This window comes from Scatophagus argus, chromosome 24, assembly GCF_020382885.2.
Source record: "Scatophagus argus isolate fScaArg1 chromosome 24, fScaArg1.pri, whole genome shotgun sequence".
NCBI classification, from domain to species: domain Eukaryota; kingdom Metazoa; phylum Chordata; class Actinopteri; family Scatophagidae; genus Scatophagus; species Scatophagus argus.
In genome coordinates, this window is record NC_058516.1 from 12,409,734 (window position 1) to 12,436,133 (window position 26,400).

Genomic DNA, 26,400 nt, shown 5'->3' on the forward strand with positions numbered 1-26,400 from the left:
AGTTTGAATCCTTGTTAGATAAGGAGTTAAATTGAACACTGAGACGATATCACTATATTAAACAGTCAGCCCTGAGTGTAAGCTGTCACTGACTGTATTAGAGTTTATTCACTGACTTTATTTCTTCTTTGTTCTACTACAGTTCTTCCCAGAGGCGGCAAGTGAACAGTGACAGCTCTGCAGCAGAAGCTTTGCCTGACAATTCAACACCTGTGGACAGCAAACTTTGCAGGTTGAATATTTTTTGTTTTTACCTGAAAAATAAGATGCAACTGACAAATCTGACAAATTAATATGATGAATAAAGTAGTAAACAGAGATTGTGAGATTAAGTGAAACTGATATTAAAAAATTAGTTTAGTTTTGTACTGAGATGGCATGAAGTACATTGTGTGTGGTTATAAATATGTGTTCAGTGGTTGTAACATCTTGTCCAAATACAGTGACTTAAGTTTTGATAATCTCATTCTGTTTTCAAAAGTTTCACTGGTGTTTAAGATAATTTCTAACGCAGATTACCTGCTTAAATCCACCATCCCCGCCCCCCCCAAAAAAACCTCTTTGATGTCAAAGGGAAAACTGATTTCTACAAAGTAATGTCAATTAATTAAAAATATAAAATGTAAAATAAATGATTGAATAAATTTTCACTTACTTCAAAGTGACTAACCTTATTCAGCAGAGGTCCAACTAACGTGAAACTAGTGATGTGGAAATCACTTGAGTGCAGTGAATGTGTCTCAAGTATGAAGACACCTGTGTCTGGAAGACCCAGTCACTGGTTCATCTGTATTACCAGCTACAATTACACCAAGACAAAAGAACATTCCAAGCAACTCTGAGAAAACATTATTGAAAAGGTTAAGTCAGGGGATGGATAGAAAAAAAATTAGAAAACAAAAAGTCACTGAACATCCTCTGGAGTTCCATTATTAAGAAATGAAAGGAAAATGGCACGATTAAATCTGCTTGTAGCAGGCCATCCTCACAAACTGAGACTAGTGACGGAGGTCCTTTAGAGGACTGCTCTAAAGGAGTTAAAAGCATCAGCAGTTAAAATGGGAGCAAATCTGCATAAAAGAACTGTTTCCTGGATTCAACAACTATGGATGTGCAAGTGGCGAGATGACCCTCTCATCCATGATTCTATTGTTTACACTATTGTGCGATTCATGTATAGACATTTCCAAAGAAATCAGGAAAAGGAGAAGAAGGGGATGCAGAGCTGGAGAAAAGAGCTGTGAGAGGAAGAGACGGTATAAACCATGCCTACCGTCTGTTGTTAAAGGTAACGTTAGATCTCTCCCTCACAAGCTGGAGGAGCTAACGCCGCTAACTCAGCTACATAGGAGTGCAGCATCCTGTGCATCACAGAGACTTGGCTGAATGAACTCACTGCAGACCATTATGTCTCCCTGCATGGATTTCAGTTCATGAGAGCAGAGGAGGTAAGGGTAGTGCACAAACATCTTGTGTACGACAGATGATGTAACCCTGGGCACACGGTTCAACTTTTCACATTGAACTGCTGACCATTGGACTTTGGCCATATTACCTGTCGCAGGAGTTCTCACACATCATCGCAATGACTGTATACATCCACCAACTACAAGGACTGTGAGGAGATGGACAGTGGAGGCCAGTGAGGAACTGAGGGACTATTTTGAGACCACCTAATTGGAGGTGCCATGTGCCGTCTATACAGCCATCGCTGATCAAGGGAAAGCCGGTGGAAGTGGGGGTGGACCATTGACTAGTTCACCAACAGACCACAGTATGTGAGGCTTCACGGTTGTGTATCTAATGAGGTGGTCTGCAGCACAGGGGCGCCAGGGGACAGTGCTCAATCCCTTTCTGTTTACTTTGTACACATCAGACTTCCACTACAATACAACCAGCTGCTTTATCAGTGAATTTCCCCGCTGTGCTATCAATCAGAATCAGAATCCATCCATCCATCCATCCATTTTCTATACCGCTTATCCGTCAGGGTCATGGGGGAGCTGGAGCCTATCCCAGCTGACTACGGGCGAGAGGCGGGGTACACCCTGGACTGGTCGCCTGTCAATCGCAGGGCCAACACACAAAGACAAACAACCACACACTCTCACACTCACACCTAGGGGGCAATTTAGAGTAGCCAATTAACCTAATGTGCATGTTTTTGGTATTGTGGGAGGAAGCCGGAGTACCCGGAGAAAACCCACGCAGGCACAGGGAGAACATGCAAACTCCACATAGAAGGGCCCAGACCGAGATTCGAACCTGGAACCCTCTTGCTATGAGGCGAGTGCAAACCACTGCACCTTTATTTATCCCAGAGGGGAAATTCTTTTTTGTACTGACATTGCAGTTACAGGCAGCTCTGGCCCTTTCTGTAAACAGTGTCCACGTTCTTGCCCCAGTCCAGTTTGTGGTCCAAGTACACCCCCAAGTATTTGTACTCTTCCACCACCTCCACAGTGGCCCCGTTTATGTTGATAGGGGACACAGGATCCTTAGTCCTCCTCAGGTCCACCACCAGTTCCTTGGTCTTTGTCACATTGAGCTGTAGGTGGTTTTTCCCGCTCCATGTGACAAAGTTGTCCACTGCAGTCCTGTACTCTCTCTCATGCCCCCCAGTAATAAATAAAGTTCATCTTTTTTTTCTTATCTTATATCCAGAGGTTCTCTGATGATACAGACATCTTTGGGCAAGTATTAGAGGGGAGCGACTTGGAATATAGGAAGGTGGTCAGGGACTTTGTCGACTGGTGTGAATGCAACCACCTTCACGTCAATGCCACCAAGACAAAGGAGATGGTGATTAACTTCCGCAGGAAGGTCCATAGACTCCACCTAGAGAACTGAGCAGAGGATTTATTTTCCAGCAAGACAATGAACTGAAGGGGGACTTGAATGAGATATCTGGGAGCTCTGTGTGTCTTGACTACCAAAATGGTGGTAAGACAAAAGCTGGGTTCCGAATGAAGGCCAGCTAGGGTATCACAAGAACAGAAAAAGATGTTTTGCAAGCTATAAATGATATAGAATGAAGAATTTCTCTTAATACATACAACAGTATGGTAAATGCTCGTCAACGCTGACATTACTGTAGCTTGTATTGTAGCTTTTGTATACACATTCTGTGGTAGAAGAACTTACTAAGCAAATAGGAGATTATTGAAAACAATAAACAGAAACTTTACAAGACAGGTCCATCTAAGAGATAAAAACAGCAGCAAGATCATAGGCTAAAAATGTAGGTGTATCGCTGTGCTGTTGGATAGATGTGACGTGAATAGCTGATATTTCAATTGATAGTCCCAGACAATGACAGCAGTAAAGTGAGAGAGCATGCATGGGACGAGTGAATCATAAAATAACATGAGATATAAACTATAGCCCTGGACATGCAAAAGAATAGTCTTCTTGACTGAACTTTCACTAAAGCTTCATAATGCGTTGACAAAAAAAGGGAACAGAGCAAATCAGAATCAGAATCAGAATCAGAAAAGACTTTATTGCCATGTAAGTGAAGAGGTTTCACATTACTAGGAATTTGTCTTGGTGGTTGGTGCATACATAGAACATAACAGTAACATATTATTGAAGAATAAAATAAAGTAAAAAATAAAAATAAAATAAAATAGAATAAGGTAACACAAAATAAAATAAGTGAAATCAGGATCAGGATCAGAATCGTCTTTATTGCCATTGTAAGTGAAGAGGTTTCACATCACTGGGAATTTGACTTGGTGATTGGTGCAAACATAGGACGTAAGAAAGAGTAACATGTAATAGTAGAATAAAATAGAACAAAGTAAAATAAAATAAATATGGTTCTGGAGGTAGTGCAGGGTGGAAGTGTAGTGCAAGTAGGTGAAGTAAACGGTGCAAATGGTCAGCAGGTGGATAATGACATGAGCAGAAATCAGTGCCTGTACTGAAGTAACTAAAGTGCAGAGCAGCATGTTAGTCAGTTGGTGTTCAGCAGTCCAACAGCAGAGGGGAAGAAGCTGTTCTTGTGGCGTGAGGTTTTGGTCCGAATGGACCGTAACCTCCTGCCTGAAGGGAGTTTCTCAGAGTCACAATGAGAACAGATCAGAAAATCAGGAGGCTTTGTACTAAAATATCACCAGGTCTACATAAATACATTACATTAAAATATTCAAAAAGGAAATAAAAGTGTTAAGGTTTAATTTTATGCTAAACCCCAAACAAGCAGAGCACTCAACACCTGGAAATGAGTTTAGCAAAAAGGCTCTTTTACTGAAATTTGCTAGGATATATGCACAATTTACAAGGCCAAAAATGTGAAAGGCAAACATTAGAACAGAGTCATTAGAGAGGGAGAAGTCCAACGATGAGTCTGGACAGCAGGTGAGTGCAAGTTGTCTAGGTGTTATGAGCAGCAGATCCAGTGAAGCAGCGAAACAGATAAGATTAACAGACAGGGAGAGCAGGAAATGAAACCGGAGGAAGAGCTAGGCAGGACAGATATTGGCAAGAATGTAAACCTGGGCACAAAAAGACAGTTAGTCCAAGGACACTGCAACCACTTTAACACAGAGGAATGATGGTTCAGGGGGACGTCACCATCAGACTCAGCAAACTGATGGGAGAGAGCGTGTCAACTTCTGTATGGATGTTGTTGTTCCCACCAGAACTGTGTGCTGCTTCTTTATGAACAAGCCCTGGATTATCAGCAATATCAAGGACCTCGTCAACCAAAAGAAGAGGGTATTTAAGGATCGGGACCAGGAGGAGCTGAAGCATGTGGTGTGGGAACTCAAGGTCTGGCTGAAGGAAAAAGAGAAATACAGAAGGAAGGTGGAACAGAAAAAGCACAGGAGCACTGTGGAGGGTGGAGAAGTGTGGAGAGATCAAACTAGTTCAACTGGCCCGTCCAGCTGTCACCTCCACACCTCACCCTAGTGTCACTGAACATAATGGCATCACCCCCTCTCTCCCACTATGCACACCCACCACCACCATCACTGCAGCCCAGGTGCTGGCCCTGATGAAGTGTCGTCACAACTACTACTACTACCTGTGGTTCAGGGCTGGGGGGAACCAGGCCAGCATGTTTTCAATCTGAGCCTGTGGCAGCGGAGGGTCCCTCTGCAGTAGAAGACATCCTGCGTGATCCCTGTCCGCAAGAAGCCACACCTCAAAAAACTGAGCGACTCATATCACATGCAGAAGTTCTCAGATGATATTGCATTTGTGGTGTGTATCAGAGATGGACAGGAAGAGGAGTATAGGAACCTGGTGAAGGACCTTTTGGTGTGATGCAGGACGAAGCACCTACACATCAACACCTCCAAATTGAAGGGGATGGTGGTGGACTTCTGGAGGCTCAGGTCCCACTCAAAGTCAGTTGCCATCGACGTTGACTGTGTGGAGTTTGTCCAAACCTACAAGAACCTGGACCTGCAATTAGATCACAAGCTGGACTGGTCAACTAATACATGTACTGTACAAGAAAGGACAGAGCTGGCTTTATTTACTGAGGAGGCTGATGTCCTTTAAGATCTGCCGGAAACTGCTACAGATGTTCTCCCAGACCTGTCCTGTCCTCTTCTATGCTGTGGTGTGCTGGAGAAGCAGCACTAAGAAGAAGGATGCCTCATGGCTGGACAAGCTGGTGAGGAAGGCTGGCTCTGTAGTGGGGGCAGAGCTGGAGTCCTTAGCATCTGTGGCAGAGGAGATGACTCTAAACAAACTCTCAGATCCATAATGAATAATGTCCATCACCCTCTGGACAGCACCTTAGATAGGCAGAGGAGCACATTCAGTGTCTGCTCCACGGACAGGTTGAGGAGGTCATTTGTCCCTCAACCCATATAGCTCTTCAACTCCTCACTGGGAGGACAGAATTAGACTATGCCACTGGATGGTTTAATATTGCCTTTGTCACTTTATCAGTTTATCTCTCCGTAATTGTTTTTGCACAATAAGATTGTTTTTTTTTTTTTTACTCTAGTATTGTTTTTCATTTTTACATATATATTATATTTCTGTACTTTTTATACTTCTTCATACTTTATATTTCAAAACTTATACTTGTAATACTTGATTGCATGCTGATCTGTGTTTTTTGTTTTTGTTCTGATGTTACTGCATACTTAATTTCCCTCAGGATCAGGGGGGAGAAGGGGACATCAGGAAATGAAACCGGGCCAGCAGTTTGGGTTTACAAATGGAAATTGATTCACTAATAAAAACCCAGCATGTGTACATGAGTGTTTGTGTGTGCACTAATTGCTTTAAATGTAGATTGAACCACATTTCTGTCTGTTTTTTGTATCTTGCTACAGGCAGGAAAACAAACAACAGATGTGTGAAGAAGAGAGGGAGAAAGAAAAAGGTAACACACTTCTTTCTTTGAATTCTTCTAAGGACCCACATTAATATAGCACATTCCCCAGCCCCAAACTCTAACCCTTACCTCTCAACAAAACCTTTCTTTTAAACACACACTCTCACACAGTGTGTGTGTAGTTTGTTGGACCTGGTGGTTTTAGCTTGACGTTCTGTTTACTGGTTCATTTAGCCTAAATTTCAAGTAACACACAGCACTGAACTTTGTAACTAAACAAGTGAGAGAGCTACTGTGTCTTCAGATAAACTGTTTACTTCTCTGACATATTTTCTCAAATTCTGTCTCCTTGTGTTCACTTTGCATTCTAGATGCTGGGTGCGTGGGAGTCTGAGCTTAAATTTCATTTTACTTTATTATTATTTTATCTCTTTGGGAACTTGCATGTTTTCATGGCATGATCTGGCTCAGCTGTGTCTTTTTGGCAGCGAGTTGTGTCAACAGGTTTTTGTTTGGTTCTAGATTTGGTGCTGTGCATTTTTTTGGTCGAACGCAAACCAGTTCTCCCTGTCAGTGATTAAAGTCGAAATTGGAAAACAGTTCCATTCTGCAACAACTAAATGGCAGTGCTGTTATTTTGATGGGCCATACAAACCAATATATTCTCCTTTCACAGATATATATTTATGTTCTCACACAAACATTCTCCTTTCACAAATACATCATATATATCTATATCTATATCCATCTATCTATAGACAGATAGATATAGATATATACACTTCACTTTTCAAACACACACATCAGTTCAATTCAATTCAATTCAGTTTATTTATATAGCGCCAATTCACAACAAAAGTTATCTCATGATACTTTCCAATTTGAGCAGGTCTAGACCAAACTCTTTAATTAAATTGTAATACAGAGAACCCAACATTCCTCCTTCAGCAAGCACTTGGCGACAGTGGCAAGGAAAAACTGCCTTTTAGAAGGCAGAAACCTCGGAGCAGACCCCAGCTCAAGATGGGCGGCCATCTGCCTTGACCGGTTGGTTTGAGAGAGAGTGAGAGAGAGAGAGAGAGAGAGAGAGAGAGAGAGAGAGAGATAGACAGACAAAGAGAAGAAGAAGAATCAGCAGGGCAGCCATGGCCTTAAGATCGGAGGGTCACCGGTTCGATTCCCCTACCGGACGGGCAGGAAAAATTTGGGTGTGGTGGAGTGATTAATGCGAAAATGCTCCCCCCCTCCATTAGCCGGCTGATGTGCCCTTGAGCACCACAAGCACCCCAGGAGCAAATTGGGGGTTAAGTGCCTTGCTCAAGGGTACATCAGCCAGCTAAGATAAGATAAGATAAGATAAAATAATCCTTTAATAGTCCCATTACTGGGAAATTACAATGTTAGAGGATATAGAGGGTGCAAAGCATGCAAGAATAAGGGAAGGATGAGCATTCAAAAAGAATAAATACACAATGGAGTGGGGGAGCACTCGTCACAGTAATCACTCCACCACACCCAAATTTTTCATGCCCATCCGGTAGGGGAATCGAACCGGTGACCCTCCGATCACAAGCCACTTCTTACAACCTCTAGGCCACGGCTGCCCGAGAGAGAGGGGCGAGGGGTGGGGCATGAGAGAAGGAGCACACAAGCAGAGATGCATAGCAGCAGTAATAATACCAGAAATATTGGAACTGCAGATAATGATAATGGCAATGAAGTATACAGAAGGCACTATGGTGATTATGATAGCAATATTAGTAACAATAATAATGGTAGTAGCTGTACAGAGTAGTAACAGAATTGAAATAGTTTATGACTAAACAGTAGTAATTGCAGTAAGTTTCGAGCAGGACTGTAGCAGGAGGAAGTGACACTTTCAAAATAAAACAGGAATAAACCCTGAATATAACACATGGAACAAATACACATGACAAGACAACATGAAACATGGCACATGGACTAGAAACCAAAGGACAAAACATAACCAAAACACAAGGCATGACAGCAAGTCATCCAGGTTTTTATGTCTTTAAAACATGTCTGAAGTTTGACTAGCTGATTTGTTTCAGGAATCAGAAATCAGAAACGTCTTTATTGCCATTGTAAGTGAAGAGGTTTCACATTACTAGGAATTTGTCTTGGTCACTGGTGCATACATAGAATGTAACGAGTAACATATATATAGTATACATATACTGTATATATATAGTAGAATAAAATAAAATAAAATAGAATAAGGTAAAATAAAATAAGTAAAATAAAATAAATATGGTTCTGGAGGTAGTCCAAAAGTGAGGTAGTGCAGGGTGGAAGTATAGTGCAAGTAGGTGAGGTAAACAGTGCAAATGAACAGCAGGTGGATAATGACATGAGCAGAAATCAGTTCCTGTACTGAAGTAACCTCTTTTGGTTTCTTTGACAAATACAATTGTGTGTCATCCGCATAACAATGAAAATGTATGGAGTGTTTCCTAATAATATCACAGATGGGGAGCATATAAAGGGTGAATAATATTGGCACAAGGACAGAACCTTGGGGAACTCCATAACTTTTGTAAGTGTGGACCATCATTAACATGAACAGATCAATCTGATAAATAAGACTGAAACCAGCTCAATGCAGTTCTTTTAATGCCAATTGGGTGTTCCAATCTGTGCAATAAGACGGAATGGTCAATGGTGTCAAATGCAGCACTAATGTCTAACAGTACAAGGACAAGGATAAGTCCTTTGTCTGATGCCATTAGATGGTCATTTGTGACTTTGACCAATGCTCTTTCTGTGCTAAGATGAGTTCTAAAGCCAGATTGAAAGTTCTCAAATAAGTTATTATTTTGAAGAAAATCACATAGCTGATTGGCGACTGTTCTTTCACAGATCTTGGAAAGAAATAGAAGGTTAGATATTGGTCTATAGTTGCTTAAAGCTTCTGGGTCAACTGTGTGTTTTTTAAGGAGAAGTTTGACTACAGCTACTTTGAAGGACTGGGGTACATAGCCTGTTATTAGGGACAGATTGATCATGTCTAATAGACAAGGTGCTAAGTAAGGGTAAAAATTCTTTGAGTAGTTTAGTAGGAATGGGATCTAAGAGGCATGTGGCTTGGATGAATATATATAAGTGAATGTAGCTGATGAGGGTCAATAGGAGAAAAGCAGTCAAGATGATTATCTGTTTCGACTGTTGTTTCTAAGGTTCCAGTGTTTGGATGTCGATCGGTACCAGCTGAGGTCAGTGGGTGTTGAATTTTGTCTCTAATGTTTAAAATCTCTTAAAAAAGGTTATAAAGTCATTGCTGCTGAGGGTCACAGGGATACAAGTCTCGATAGATAAATAAAGGAATTCTGATTCTGATAGCACTATGGCTCTCTGTCAGTCTGGCTACAGTGCTGAAGAAAAACCTGGGATTATGCTTGTTATCCTCAATTAATTTCGAGTAATAGGCTACTCTGGCAGTCCGTAGGGCCTTCCTATATAATCTAAGACTGTCTTACCAGATTGAGCGAGATTCATTAAGTTTGGAGGAACACCATTTCCTTTCTAGTTTTTGCGCATAAGGGGTTAAGTGGCCTGATGGTCCATTGACGCCATAGAAACGTTTAAATTAAGTCTGTCTTTCTGTATAATATACATTCTTCTTCTATTCCTGGCACAGACACTTGTACTGTCTCTTTCATCCACACATAGATACAGACAGCTCCCGTAAGAGTCAGACAGGTTGACTGCATCAAACTGAAGAGTTCAGTGGAGCAAGTGATATGTGTGTGTGTGCGTGTGTGTGTGTGTTTGTGTGTGAGAGAGAGAGTGATGAGTCTGTGAGATACAGAAATAGTGGGGCATGGCTCCAGCATAGCGCCTATGGTTTCATAAACCTCTCCTCTCCTGTTCTTCCCTGGTTTATTTAATTCCTTTCAGTTTGTGTGTTGTTTTTGATTTGTCTTGCAGCCACAAAAGCTCTTAGAGGCTTAGAAGCTCTTAGGGGTTCTTGAAGTCTATTGGCTCTCTCCCATCCCCCACCCTAACCTTCCTTCCCCTCCCTTTCTCTCTCTCTCTCTCTCTCTCTCATATATATATATATATATATATATATATATATATATATATATATATGTATATCACTCCATCCTCCCACCCCACCCCTCTCACACTCATGCTAAGCTTAACATAACTGGATTAGGACTCAGCTATTTAGAGAGAGAGAGGAGTGAGAGCGAGAATTGAGGTCAACTTAATAAACATTCGCATACACAGAGCATGTCTCAAACATTAACCAGTGACATGAACATGCTGAATGCCTGGTATGCCTTTGAAATGGTTGTAATGAGGCTGTACATAATAAAGGTGATAGGATATCACAATGTATGCACTTCTGGTGAGATCCCACAGGCTGAGAACAACTACAACTATATGAGTTGCTTTTATTTCATCAAGAATACAAAGCAGTAAGAAGAAATCACTACATCGACAACAACAAGAAAATCTCTCTCTCCACCTCCTTGGAAATCTATCTTTCACTGGATCCCTATAACTCTCTTTATTTTCCTCTATGTATATATCAAAATAACAAAAACATGGTTAATAAAACAGTTCATCAGTACTACAAAATAAATTGTCCAGATTGATTATACTGTTGAATCGATATCTCTTAACATTAGAACCTTCTTGAAGGTAGGTTTTATTGCAGGACTGTTGTATTAGAGTGCAGCACTTTACCATAAACCAGTGTTCAAGAATTGAGCAAGTTAGTTCCCTGTAAGACAATGGAAATGACTTCTTGTAGATATTTATCTTGAATTTCCCTCAGGATCAATAAAGTATCTATCTATCTAGCTCTTAAACTTGGAGAAGAGAGGATCTGAGGATCCCTCAGGGACAAAAAGAACCTTTGTCTTTACTGTCTGTTCTCAGAGAGACCCCAATTTTCTTCAGTGGGCTGTAGCTTCTGTTGCTATGCATCTCTCAAAAATAACAAAATTATATATGCAAGTACAGCTGAATTATGGGAATTGTTGTTATCATTGTTAAACAAATTTTTTTTGCCATTGAAAATCTATCTGATGTGACTTAGAAATGTTCACAGGGGAAGACATGTTTTAAAATTTCATTCACATTACAGTTTGTCTTGTTTGCTCATTTTTTTCTTTTTTTTCTTTCCTCACTCTTTTACTGTCTCCTGGAAGTTATAGCAACAGGTGACCGAAACTCACCATTACCCAGAGTAATAGGTATCCTTGAAGTTTGGTTAGCTGATTGGCTTCATTTGGTTTCACTGATAAAGATATTTGTGTGTCATCTGTGATGAAACAATGAAAATGTATGTGTTTACTAATAATGTCACCAATGGGGAGTATATATAAGGTGAATAATATTGCTCCAAGCACACAACCTTGGGGGACTCTGTGACTAACTTTCATGTGAATGGAGGATTCATCATTAACGTGAATAAACTGAGTTCAATGGGATAAATAAGACTGAAACCAGCTTAATGCTGTTCCTTCAATGCCAATTAAGTGTTCTAATCTGTCTAATAAAGTATAATGGTCAATAGTATCAGATGCAGTGGGTAAAGTCTAACAATAGAAGTACAGAGATGAGAGGATTGTCCAGATGATGTCACCAGCACCAGGACAGTAACCAACGACCCAAACCAGAAACCTTGGCTGAACACGGAGGTCCGGTCTCTGCTGAAAGCCAGGGATGCTGCATTTATGTCAGGTGACAGACTGGCACTCAAAGCGGCGAGAAGAGAGCTGACTGCAGAAGTGAGGAGGGCCAAGGTTGTATACGCCCAGAGGATCCAGGGACACTTTGCGTTCAAAGATCCACAGAGCATGTGGAGGAGCATAAAGTGCATCATAGACTATAACACCAAAGATGCACAATGTCCCAGGGACCCCTCTCTGCCCGATGCACTCAACAACTTCTGCGCACGCTTTGAGGACCCAGACACCCCCTCAGCACCTGCCCCCCCTTATCCACCACCACTACCAGGTGAAGAGCCGCACAGCAGCACCCAGCAGAAGTGAGGAGGACCCTCCAGAAAATAAACCCACACAAAGCAGCAGGTCCAGATAACATCCCGGGCTCCAAGAGGCGGTGGTCCCCACCTGCCTTAAGACCGCCACAATCATCCCCATCCCCAAAACCTATGCAGTGATGAGCCTGAATGACTATTGGCCAGTAGCCCTCACCCTGATAGTCATGAAGTGCTTCAAGAGACTGGTCACGGACCGCATCAAAGACTGCATCGACGTCACTGTGGACCCACACCAATACACATACAGGAAGAACCGATCCACAGAGGATGCCATATCTTCTGTGTTTGAAGACTCTTATGTCCGCCTGCTCTTTGTGGATTTTACATTAGCTTTCAACAGCATCATTCCACGGACACTGATTCACAAACTCAATACTCTTGGACTGAGCTCCACCCTCTGCAACTGGGTTCTGGACTTCCTGACAGACAGGCAACAGTCTGTAAGGATCCACGACATCTCCTCCTCCCGCATCGCTCTCAGCACCGGCTCCCCACAAGGCTGTGTGCTGAGCCCCGTCCTGTTCACCCTGCTCACACACGACTGCTTAGTGCAACATTCAAGCTGTCTGAACGTGAAGTTTGTGGGCGATACAGCTGTCATTGGATACATCGTCAACAACAACGAGTTCGACTACAGGCAGGAGGTGGAACACCTGGAGGGTTGGTGCAGAGAGAACAACCTCAGCATCAACTTGAAGAAGACCAAGGAGAAGATCGCGGGCTTCAGAAGGGGCAGACATCTCCCCCTTCCCCCCCTGCACATCGGAGAGACAGCGGTGGAAGTGGTCTCCAGTTTCAGGTACCTGGGCGTCCACATAACGCTCAACCTCACCTGGAGCAGCAACACCTCCTGCCTAGTCGGGAAGGCACACCAGCGCCTCTACTTTCTCAGGAGGCTGAGGCATGCCGGACTGGGGAGCTCAGTCCTGACATCACGGCAGCTGCCCTGTGGTAGCATCCCTGCAGAGGATGATGAAAGCTGCACAGAGGATTGTGGCACCACCACCACAAACATTTACACCTCCAGATGCAGGAAAAGGGCCTCCTGAATCATGAAGGACCCCACCCACCCCACACACGAACTGATTGTCCCTCTCCCCTCAGGCAGGAGGCCGTGAAGCATTAAGAGCAGGACCACCAGACTGAGGAACAGCTTCTTTCCTATTAATATGTAGAACGTCATATAGCTTATTAGCAACTGCTTCCTTAAGGAACTTAGAGAAAAAGAGAATGTTAGATATTGGTCTACCTCTTGATCAAGAGTAGGCTCTGTAAGGAGAGGTTTGAATACAGCTACTTTAAAGGACTGTGGCACATAGCTTGTTATTAGAGACAGATTTGTCGTGTCTAGCAGGAAAGTGCTAAGTAGGGGTAAAACTTCTTTGAGCAGCTTCGTTGGGATGGGGTCTATACTGTTGGTTTAGATCAGAACTGGGCAATTAATTTCTACGTGTGTCCATACATGCATAAACATAAATAAATAATAAAAATGCCAGGCTTTTTAAAATAAAATATACCACGAGCTGGACAGGGATGCCCAAAGGGCCATATGTAGCCTGTGGACTGTACAATGCCCAGGTCTGGTTTAGATGAAGAGATCAATGAATTTAGGAGACCTGACCTCAGTACCAGCTGAGGTCAGGAGGTGAAAAATTTTGTCTCCTATGAGTAAAATTTTATGATTAAAAAAGGTCAGAAATTATTATTCCTAACGACTACAGGAATACAAGGCTTGATAGCGCTATGACTCTCTGTCAGCCTGGTTACAGTTACAGAAGAAAAACCTAGGATTGTTCTAAGCATGTTATGCTGTAACAATGAAAATTGGCTGCACTTTTTTCCAGGTGGGATATGAAGGGCTAGGAATAAGGCTTTCACTTAGACTTATATACTCTTTGGGATCGAGCCAGGTTTCAGTTAGACAAAATAAATCTATATCATAATCTGACATTAATTTATTTACTAAAACAGTTTTAGATAACAGAGACCTTATGTTGAAGAGTCCATATTTAAATATTTAATTCTCCTATTCGTTTGAACTGTGGTGCTGTTGGTGTTAATCTTAGGTTTTTATGTAAAACCCTTCTTTTTGTATTTGGTGTAATTAATTTAGCTGGATGGAGGACAGACACAGTCTCTATAGTTTTTAGGGAGGATAACGGTGTTAAGGTTCACAAAAGGACTCCAAAAAGCAGATGTGCTCAGACAAAAGTAAAAGGAACAAACTCTTTACTAAGAAAATGAGAAGATTGGACACAGCCAATAAATCAGTCCTAACTGTCCAACAAAAAAACAACCCGAAACAGGGCAAAAGACAAATGCAACCCGAAACAACCCGAAACAGGGCAAAAGACAAATGCAACCCGAAACAACCCGAAACAGGGCAAAAGACAAATGCAACCCGAAACAACCTGAAACAGGGCGAAAGACAAATGCATCAAGGTTGGAAAATATAAACACCAAAGACTCAGCCTTCAGATCCATGGTCTTAGTTTATTAAGAAACTCATACCTAGATTTCTAGGTATGAGAGCTGCTCCATCCAAAGTGGGATGAATGCTGTCTCTCCTAATCATACCAGATTTTGCTCAGAAAGTCTACCAGTGCAATTACACTTTATTCTAGTACGGCAAAAAAAAGCAGGTTCCCCAGGGTCACACGCGCCCCCCCTGGCATCGCGCCCCACTATTTGAGAAGCACTGGCATAAGGAGTTGTGGCAACTCACATGGCAAGTTAAAAGTGGATGACACCTTTTCAGCGAACCAGCATAACTCTTAACTTTTCAATAACTTTTAATGTGATTGAATTCATCATTTCAAGTTGATGAACATCATGTCGGCATGATCAAATGCTATGTTGCTCACGGTTTTCGAGTGAACCCTGTGCAAAAACCACTCTGAACCAAAGATTTACAACTAGACAAAACCATTTAAGAATACTGCAGAGAAAGGTTTCAGTGGTGTGAAATTCTCTGCCTTAGCAAGAGTCAAGATGACTGATGGCGTTGCTGAGACTCAGCTTGTGGCTGGTGGTAGGATTGTGTTAAGATGCTGGATGTTAAGCTGCTTTCACCAAAAGTCCAACAGCAGAATATCCCTCTTGTAAATTTGCCTTCAAATTTGCAGGAGGAAAATTAAACTCTTTTCCTCAACAAGGCGTAAGGAAGAGAGCATATATGTTCCTGAATGACACAGTAAAGTTGTTGCTTAACCAAACTTTCGATCAACAACAACAAAACTAACTCGCTGTCTTGTTTGTGCTAACTTCTGCTGTCTCACTTCATTCACGGTCTAACCCCTCAGCCACCACTGCTCTCCCTGCCACTTGACCATTGAGCTGTGGCCAAGCAGCTGACAAGCAGGTTACAAAAGGTTGAGAATCCCTGTTTAAGACTAAAGTAGCTGGTACTCTAAAGTCCCTTTCCCATGAAAGCCACGTGGCAGTGTGCTACAGAAAACTGACAGAGACACCGTGTGTGAAGAGTCTTTTCTATAGACCACATTCTTTTAAAAGTAGTTGCAAATTTCAACTGGTGTTGGTGTGAATTTTTGGTGTAAACTTGCTTCGATGTCCCAGAGCCCTGTGTTGTTTTCTGAATGCCCCCTCAAGCAGCTCCGCTTCTGTTGAGAAACAATAAGCTGGGAAAGCTTTCTTGTAGCTTGTATATGCAACTTATAATATATGATCCCTATACTCTTATATCTATGTCCTGATGTTTTCATTGTCCTTGGTATCTTGAACTCAAAATATTTTGTCTTACCCTTGATTTGTTCATTTAAAAACACACCAAGCAAAGGAGGCCAAAATCTCTTTAAACCATCTCCTTAGGAGTTTGTATTGATTCTGAAACAGCTTCTACTCTTCTCATATAGTCTCTCTCTCTCTCTCTCTTTCGTGTTAGAGATGTTGATCGAGTGTGTGAAGAACAAAGATGTCAGGAAGGTGAGATTCATTAGCCAACCATATCATTGTTTCAGTATCCATCCATCACAGATATGTACATCTCTTAAAACTTTAGGCTATTTTGGAAAATGTAAATTCACTTTGCATGTGTTAGCTCTTTTTACAAATCATTAAGAAAATATATGTATTAACCTTATTTTATTTTATATTTTAATTTTGACAGTTTATGTGTAAATAAGCAACTGTTTGTTCACACATTTGCCATATCATCTTTGTAAGGTCACATGTCGTATATGTTTTCAGAGGATTTCGCTGCCCATAAGTGGTCAAAAAATCAGCTCATGCAATTTTAAGTAAAGAGATATTTTGGTTAATATTTGTGATATTGAATCAAAGTGTTGCCAGAAACTGCATCTTGTTTTAAAACTCATTTAACCCTTCCTAAACCTAAAGCTGCAGGAGCTGCACCTGAAGGGAGCTGACCTTACAATGCTGGACCTATCAGGCTGCAGTTTACTGCACCATGCTGTCAACACAGGAAGCAAAGAGACAGTCCGCTACATTCTGGACAATGGTAACTGTAATGAACAAGCATCCATTTTGAATTACATTTCACCATGTTATAATTGGATTACATTCAATGAGAATGGAATCAAATTTGAATAAAACCCGGCTTGGGACAAAACCGAGCAGAAGGAGTTTCCTTAGTTTTAATTACTTTGGTGCTTTGGTTCTGCTTGTTGCTACTGAACATATAGAACAGTTGCACATCAACTTATTTTTTTATGTTTTTTTATGCATGTAGGAAAGTAATCACAGTGATAAATTACAAGATTATTAGTAACTTCAGCTCGTAAAAAGTACATATTTAATTTGAGTTTACAGAAATCCAATAAACATAGACAAATGTGGTGTGTTGACACTGATAATAGTTTGGTTTCATGTCTCTCCAAAGTAATTTCCTTTCATCTGTCTGTTTTCCAGCTCCAAGTGACCTGCTTGATGTCACAGAAAAACTGCAGTAAGTGCATTAATGGTTATTTTTGTCATATAAACTATTCAGCAATTCAATTCAAATATGATTAAATAAATGAAGGGAATTGAACTTTAAAATTGTTTTGTTTTTCATGTTGTTTACCTTGTTTGATTATGACCATATTTGCTGTAAAATTCTAAAATCTTGTGCAGTGACTATAGCACCAAATTTGATGTTGTTCACTGAGCCTTTGTCTTTATGTCTTGGACTTTCTAACAAGTGTCCCACCCCTCTCTCTCTCTCTGTCTCTGTACTCTGGACCACCAGCGGGGAGACAGTTCTTCATCGAGCTGCGTCTCTGTGTCACAGGACCATCTGCCATTATCTAGTGGAGGCAGGAGCTTCACTGATGAAAACAGACCTACAAGTAGGTTCTGTACACACGCATGTATTCATATAAAGTCAAAAAATTTGAAGTAAATGATGAACTATGCTACACTATATAGACAAAAGTATAGGGATCAGCCTATTTTTTCAGGGGTCAGACAAGTCCCCTTACGTCCAGTGAAGGGAAACCTATATTCAGCTTCAACGTACCACCACATTTTGGACAATGCTACCCGTCCAACTTTGCACTAACAGTTTGGGAAAAGTCCTTTTCTATTCCAGCATGGCTGTTCCCCTGTGCATGAAACAAGGTCCATAAAACATGGTCAGATCAGTTTGGTGTGGAACCACTTCGGCCTGCCCAGTGTGTGTTTGGAAAAACAGGAACAGGAAGAGAAAATATAGATGTACCATTTCTGAAGTCTTTAACAGGTTTTTGACGGTAATACTTAGGTTTAAGTTGGTTTAATGGTCAGTTGCCAACAATATTACCATCTTTGTTGATACAGCCTCAAAAACAGAAGAGGATGCAGAACTGAGATGAGATCACGTGAGCAAGTGACAACCATGATAACTTAGTATGATAAACAGTGACCACTGCCGATTCTCTTTTTCTATGCTTAAAGGTGGGGTAGATGATTTAATTTAGAAGAATTTTTTCTTGCCAGCTATGCAGATATATTGCTAAAGTTAGCAAGCTAGCAATGATGGCAGAGAAGGGGTTTCAAATTTTCCAAATACTAACATGCTAGCTTGACAGCTATTGACAGAGTCTTATAGATGTGTTGCTTACATTCATTATGAAATAGTTTTACTGCATAATGTTAACAATTATATACATATATATACACACACACACACATATATATATATATATATGTATATATATATATATATATATATATAATATATATTACATATATGTGTGGGTGTGTGTGTGTGTACTATTTTATATGATTGTGGCATTCATCAGAGGTGTTGATGTAGTCATTACACTGACAAAGCTGAGCGAGCTTTCGGGTCATTGCGAACTCGCTGCGAACACACATATACCAACTGACCAAAAGGAGCTAAAGCCAGCCAGCTCTTGCTGGTTTCTCCAATGTTACCAACTCCAGTTTTAACCATAAATTGTAAATGTTTATTATGAAGATATTGTGAAGAAAATAAATGGATAAACGAGATCGTGAACACAAGCGACGGAAATGAGTTCCCTTTGAATGGATGCTTTTCCAGCAAGTCCAACCAGGAGCAAAACCTGGAGCAGATCAAGAAAAGACAGGAGCTATTACATATCCTATCAGCCCTTGAACGTCTCGGAAAGAGCGCATGAAGAGATGGAGTGTGTAAGTTGGCAGAGGGAGATTTAGGCCTCTTTATTTTTTTTGACATGAATAGTGAATACTGAAGGATCTGCTGCACCGACTTCACAACTCAGCTGCTTACCAAAATGGATGGAACAGCACAGAAAAGGACACTATGTGAAGGTTGGGTTTTCTGGTGACAACCATTGTGGCTGTCTCTCGGTGTGTGTGTGTGTGTGTGTGTGTGTGTGTTTTAAGGATCAACGATCAAGGAACTTTTATTGTCATACTAGCTCACATTTACATGCTTATGGTACGAAATTAGGACTCAGGTCCCGGGAGCAATAGGTAGGATATAAAAAAATATGAAATAGAGTTCAGCAGTCTGACAGCTTAGGGGAAAAAGCTGTTTCTGAGTCTGGTGGTCTTGGCCGCCTGCCTGAGGGGAGGGGTTGGAAGAGTCCATGTGCAGGATGGGTGGAGTCCTTCATGATGCATCCTGCATTGTGCTGTGTAGAGGTCTGAGGTGGTGGGAAAGCTGTCCCCCATGGTCCTCTGTGCAGCCTTTACCACCCTCTGCAGAGCCTTCCTCTCAGCAGCGGTGCAGTTGCCGTGCCACACAGTGATGCAGGTGCAGAGGACGCTCTCCACCGCACAGTGGTAGAAACTCCTCCGGACTGAGCTCCCAAGCCCAGCTCGCCGCAGCTTCCTGAGGAAGTAGAGACGCTGGCGGGCCTTCCTGACCAGCCGGGAAGTGTTGGTGTTCCAGGTGAGGTCCTCGGTTAAGGCACACCCAGGTACCTGTAGCTGGAGACCACTTCCACAGCTACTCCTCCGATGTGCAGGGGAGGGGTGGGGCGGGTGAGGGTGGTGGAGGAGGAGATGGAGTTGTGGATCATGACAGTCTGAGCTCTGTTGGTCAGGAAGTCCAGGACCCAGTTCCCAAGTGTGTGATTCAGACCGAGGGTGGAGGGTTTCTGTACCAGGGTCTGTGGGATGATGGTGTTAAAGGCAGAGGAGAAATCCAGGAAGAGCAGGCGGATGTAGGAGTTTCTGCTCTCCAGGTGGGTGAGGGCTGTGTGGACCACTGATGAGATGGTGTCATCCGTGGAGTGGTTTTTCCTGTAGGTGTACTGGTGAGGGTCCACAGTGACGTCGATGGAGTTTTTGATGTGGGACACATATTGTTGTTGTGGGGACAAAAAATCTGTTTACACAGTCATATTGTAAGTCCCCACAACGTACATCATGAAATATAAGGGTGAAGAGTTTCTTTAAGGTTAGGTTAATGTTAGAGTTAAGTAAGTAATGTTTATTGTTATGGTTAGGTGGTGGTTAAGCCAACAGGAAATAAATGTAAGTCTTGTTTTCCCCAAAAGTGATGGAGACTGTGCTAAGACTGTGTGTGTGTGTGTGTGTGGCAGTTGGTTTAAAATATGCATCATTTTTGTTCAGATTTTCCATGGAGGTTTCAACCCTGTAGAAAAAGCTCCTAACTAGCTTGACTCAGCAATGACCTAGATACAGAGAGAAGGAAAAGGAGGAAAGTAGAATGTTCTGATTTAGTCTGTTTCTTGTGTGTGAGGGGTGGAGGGGCTTGAAAACTGTTACTGCTAGATGATTTATGGTAGGGTATTCGACATATTTCTAACGTAACAGTTTCCATTCATGTCATGAACTGGACAGATTTTAGTTGAGAATACTGTCATATTTTCTCATACCACTGTATATGACTGCATAGTGTTTCTAATGTCAGCATGGAGATAGAAGGTTTTCAACCCTCTCTGACTCTCTGACCTGTACACCTGCACAGAAGCAGCCACCTGTCAGCAGCAGCTCATGGGCAGTTAAAAGTTCAACGATTGATCAAACAGCTTTTACCAGCTGTCTGTGCATATCAGGCTTAAAGGTGTTAAAGGTGACAGAAATATATATATTTAGGGTGTAACAAATGCAGACCGCCTCTGGTTCCTATTTAGATGATTTAAAAACATTTTGCTGAAGTAAAAATTGAAAATGTCAGGACTCTTTATTTCTGTCGAGCAATTAGAGTGTTGTCCACCTTACCATAAATCAGACCATATTGCAGCTAGTTTCAACAGCAAATTCATGGCTACTCAGTCTATAGGGTAACCATAGACTGCTAGGGTTTCTTTTTAAAGGATGTTTAATTTTAGTTAAATATTGGGCTAATTGAAATTATCTGTGCAGTAAATTATAGCATTCTAGTGTATTTATTTATCAGACCTCTGTTTGCCACTGCTTGAAATATCTCAGTTTATTATCTTTGTCTTTTAGTTTGTTTACTTGTGCTTATGAATTGGGAATTATACGGTTATGATTTCCTCCTTTGTTCCAAGTCATTTGGCTTTGTTTCCATGTCGGAGGTATGACTTTTTGGCTGCAACTCTTTCATGAAGACCATTTCTGGCCAGACTTTTCCGGACAGTAGATGGATGTACCTGGGTCCCACTAGTTTCTGCCAATTCTGAGCTGAGGAAATAAGCTGGATGTGTTTTTCATCTGCTGCACTTAGTTTCTTTGGCTGACAACTGCATCAATGATCATCAACGTTGCCCATTTCTTTGTGCTTCTCCAAAAGAGCTTGAACAGCACATCGTGAAACCCCAGTCTGCTTTGAAATCTTTGTCACGGAGAGACCTTGTTGATGCAGTATAACTATCTTGTGTCTTGTTGCTGTGCTTAATCTTGCCATGGTGTATGACCTGTGACATGATACTGTCTTCCACAGCCTCATCTTGGTAGCAGAGTTTGGCTGTTCCTATGAGAATTTATGCTGGTTCAAATGCAAAGAGTAATAACACCTAATATTAATTTGATTTAGATTTTTCTTTTGTTCGCTCACTTTGCATTTTGTAAATTGATAAAAATAAATAATTAGTATTTATATTTTTGACAGCATTCTTCTTTTGCACAGTACTGTATTATTAACACTGTATTAATCTTAATCTGGAAATTAACTGAAGTTATCAAATAAATATAGTGGAGTAAAAATTACAATATTTATCTTTGAAATTATTAAGTTGAAATTAGCAGAAAATGGAAATACTCACATAATCAATCAATCAATCAATCAATTTATTTATATAGCACCTTATACAATTAAAATTGTCTCTAGATGCTTTACAGAGACCCAGAGCCTCAACCCCCAAGCAAGCAGAGAGTGGCAAGGAAAAACTCCCTTTTAACAGGAAGAAACCTTGAGCAGGACCCGGCTCACAAGGGAGAACTATCCTGCTAATAGTCGGCTGGGTGAAGGGCGGGGGAGAAGAGGTAGACAGGACAGAGAGGATGAAAGAATGCATAAAGTGCCTTGAAACTGTACTAAAGCACAGGTGACTCTCAGAAGAGGTAGAGCGGTCCTCCACTGCAGTCTGCACAACAAAATGTCCTTGGGCAAGACACCGAACTCCAAATTGCTCTGGCTGTTCCATTGGTGTGTGTGTGTTCTTGTGAGTGGTCATTCCTCCTGATAAACAGGTGGCTCCTTGCATGGTATCCTCCTCCACTGTTAGGTTCTTTTAAGAACAGGACCCCAAAGCAGAGACAAACACACTGGTGAGAGGGAACAAAAGGTTCTTTTAATCAACTAAAACCAGAAACAAACGCAGGCTGTGGAGGCAGGGAGCTGGCTGACAGAAAGAGATCTTCGGCAGGTGAATCCAGGTAACTCTGACGAACAGCATGCAGAGGTAGAACACAGAATAATCTGGCAGCAAGCAGGAGTGAAGGCCAGGCTTATAAAGTTGAGTGAATCCACTAGACCAGATGAAAACGCACAAAGACTCTGGCGAAGAGGTCAAGCTCGTAGCATGCAATAATGGGATATGAATGTGGCATAATCTCTGTTTCTTTAATTTTTTGTGTCTCTTTAACAGGGTGATACTGCTAAGAACAGGGCTGAAAAGGCTCACGACACTGAACTGGCAGCCTATCTGGAGAACAGACAGCATTACCAGATGATACAGAGAGAGGACCAGGAAACCGCTGTCTGAAACTGTTGAACTCTTTACGAACTCTACTTGGATGACAAAAGTGCTGGAATCTTCCTTATCTGGCAACATCTCTTTAGGCCAATGTAACAGGAGTGACACACAGACTCACATTTACTGCTACTGTGTCCTTCCTTGACAGCAGAGGCTACAGACAGGGAGTGAAGCTCTGTGCCAAATATGATCTCAATATGCATTTTATATGATTATTGCAGTGATTAAAATGATGGAAACTATGATGATTTTTGTGTAGTTTAGTAAGAAAAGTGTTAGTGAAGTTAGGAAGATAGAAACAGCTTTGGGATCACCAGAATCGTGTTTATGATTTTGAATGGCAATTTGGAGAATGAACTTGAACAGAAAAACAACTTTTGATATCAAACATTTGGACACTAAAAGTGATAAACCATAAACTATTGGTAATGTAATGTTTTGTGGGGTTGGACTGCCTCGCTCTCTACAAGAAATATTTCACACGACCATAGATATTATTAAAAAATAAAATGAAACTTACACTGTACAACAGTTAGCTTTAGAGTCGCAAATGTGAGGTGGGGTCTTCATGGATAGGACTTGCCTTTCCAGCACATCCCTCCTTTGATTGAGATCTGGAGAATTTGGAGGCCAAGTCAACTCCTCAAACCATTCTTGAACCATTTTTGCAGTGTGACAAGGTGCATTATCCTGCTGAAAGAGGTCACTGCCATCAGGGAATACTGTTTCTATCATGGGATGTACTTGGTCAGCGGCATTGTTTAGGTCGGTCGTATATACCAAAGTTACATTCGCATGAATTTTAGGACCCAAGATTTCCCAGCAGAACATTGCCCAAAGCATCACAGTGCCTCCACCCGCTTGCCTTCTTCCCATAGTGCATCCTGATGTCATGTCTTCCCCAGTTAAGCGATGCAAATGCACTCGGCACACGATGGAAAAGGAAACATGATTGATCAGACCAGGCCGCCTTTATCCATAGCTTCAAGATCCAGCTCTGATGCTCATGTACCCATTGCACGTGCTTTTGGTGGTGGACATGGGCCAGCAACGGCACTGGTTTGCAACTACACAGCCCCATACATAACAAACTGCAATGGACTGTGTGTTCTGACACCTTTCTGTCTGAACCAACATCAGATTTTTCAGCAATATGAGCTACAGTAGGTGTTCTATTTGATTGGACAACATGGGCCACCCATTGCTCCCCACCTGCCCCAGTGAGCCTTGGCCATTTGTGGCCCTTTTGTTCACTGGTTTTCTTTCCTTGGCCCACTGTTACTAGGTCCTGACCACTGCAATAGGGAACATCCCACAAGAGGTGTAGTTTTGGAGATGCTCTGACCCAGTCGTCTAGCCATCACAATTTGGCCCTTGTCAAAGTCATTCAAGTCCTTATGGTTGCACATATTTTTTTTGTCCAACACATCAACAACAAGCTATTTACTTGCTGCCTAATACATCCCACCCACTGCCAGGTGCCATTGTAACTAGATAATCAATGTTATTCACTTCATGTTAGCACCACATGTTAGTTTTTATAATGTTATAGCTCATCTGTTTATAAGCCCAGAGGTGAAATAAATGAATCCATCCTCTTGGGACAATGAATGCCAATGAAATTGGATCATTTGGTTTTGAATAATTGTGTCACCAACCAATGCATCCAACATAAATGTATTAAAGTCAGGTGATCATGAAATCATGAATATTCAATTCAATTCAGTTTATTTATATAGCGCCAATTCACAACAAAAGTTATCTCATGACACTTTCCAATTTGAGCAGGTCTAGACCAAACTCTTTAATTAAACTGTATCAGTATCGGGTTTTATTTAGCAGTTGACAAAAGATCTTTTTTGACAGTTCAACCAGCTCACAACCATTCATGAGCCCCAGAACAGTGGGGCACATAGGCACATGAAATAAAATAAACCATGTTTGTCACTCGGAACCAAAGTCTTCACCGAGCATAAATCTCATCAAACCTGCTGTACATCTATAAAATGTTTCTGCTGGTTTTATCTCACACATACAGTTTTATTAATATATTGTGTTTTGTTAACTTATATTGACATATTCTTAACATGCTTAGAATCTATATGTTGTAAAATAATCAGTGTGAAGATTTTCTATAGCTTGTACTACTATGGTTTAATAGTAGAGGTAAATTTCTAGACTTGGATTAATTTACACTCCAAGCATCCGACATGTTTCAGTCACAACATTAGATGTTGATACAAGTAGTATTGAACTCACTTGTCAGCAGGAAGATTTAACTTGAAAGTTCATGTGTTCATTCGTATTGTGATCAAGTGAACATTCAGTTTTTGAAAAGGCCAAAAACTGCGACTGTATGTAGTGTTTTGGTTTTTTTTTATTGCAGTACAGTAATGTTATATTAGATCAAAAGTGGGCCTGTGTTTTCTTGTATTTAGGATTAAAAAAATCAAATCACAAGTAAAATCAAGTCTGAACTCATGGAAAACATTTTGAAACTGTATTGTGAAATATGTTGAGTTCAGCATTCATCTGAGGAATGTTTAGGTTTTAGGGGCAATTTTGGACATTACAGCAAATCAAACATTAAACTCAAACATCTGTAAACCAAAAGCTCCCGAAACAAAATATTCAGACCAATGGTAGGTAATGACTAAATGTAAGAAAACATATGTCTGTAAATCACCAATAACATTTATTTGCATTATAGGGTCCTGCTTATGATCAGGTATTTGGGTAACACTTTACTTGATGGGTGAGTACATAACACATTCATAGCAGCTGTCATAAATTGCTCACAAAGCACAAAGTTTTGTAAGACATGACACAACATTCATAGCCAACCCTTCATGAATGTGGAAGACGGTGAAGGCGATAACTTGTCGAAATAAAAGTCCAACGATCTCAAAGCAGCATTGCCGTTTTTGTTTTAAACCTGATCATGTCACATCTGAGTCAATGGGCAAGTCCAGTGCCAGAGTGCCAAATGTTTTTATGTTTTATAATGTAACCTTTGCAGGTAATTCTCATCTTTTGCTACCTTGCTTACATTCAAATGGGAACTTCCAACCCTTCCAGGGTCCACAAATACTGGTCAGCTCAATGTAGTTTACCTCCCAGTGTTAAACTCAGATAAGTGATTATGAATTCTTCACAACTTGTATAGTAAAGTGACATTTGAAGTAGACTTCATAAGATATTCATGAAATATTTACAAAGGCTGGAGAGGATTAATTCAATAGTATCCTTTATATGGAATACTGGATGTAATTTTAAAAGTTTTTTCCATATTAAAAATATTAGTGATTAACATGATATTGTATATAATATCATCCTCAGAACTAATTGTTATGGAGGCGCTTGAGGTGGTGATATCTGTTGGTCTTGGGTCTGCAATAAATATGCAAAAATAATATAAATAAACAAATACATTACTCACTCATTGCAATGGAGCTAATCCCATAGAAAGTGGACCTTTT

At 41.1% G+C, this 26,400-nt stretch overlaps 1 protein-coding gene across 2 annotated transcripts in view; it reads left to right on the forward strand.

Annotated features, from left to right (window-relative positions):
* Positions 1 to 24,548, forward strand: part of LOC124055174 (diacylglycerol kinase zeta-like) — a 92,116-nt gene extending 67,568 nt beyond the window's left edge. For both annotated transcript variants that reach the window (XM_046381700.1, XM_046381699.1), the window contains 7 exons: positions 143 to 232; positions 6,303 to 6,352; positions 16,246 to 16,286; positions 16,701 to 16,821; positions 17,232 to 17,268; positions 17,551 to 17,650; positions 22,814 to 24,548. In XM_046381700.1, coding sequence (XP_046237656.1) covers positions 143 to 232; positions 6,303 to 6,352; positions 16,246 to 16,286; positions 16,701 to 16,821; positions 17,232 to 17,268; positions 17,551 to 17,650; positions 22,814 to 22,930 — 556 coding nt within the window. In that variant the 3' untranslated portion in view covers positions 22,931 to 24,548. The remainder of the gene's footprint in view (positions 1 to 142; positions 233 to 6,302; positions 6,353 to 16,245; positions 16,287 to 16,700; positions 16,822 to 17,231; positions 17,269 to 17,550; positions 17,651 to 22,813) is intronic.
* Positions 24,549 to 26,400: the final 1,852 nt, after the last annotated feature.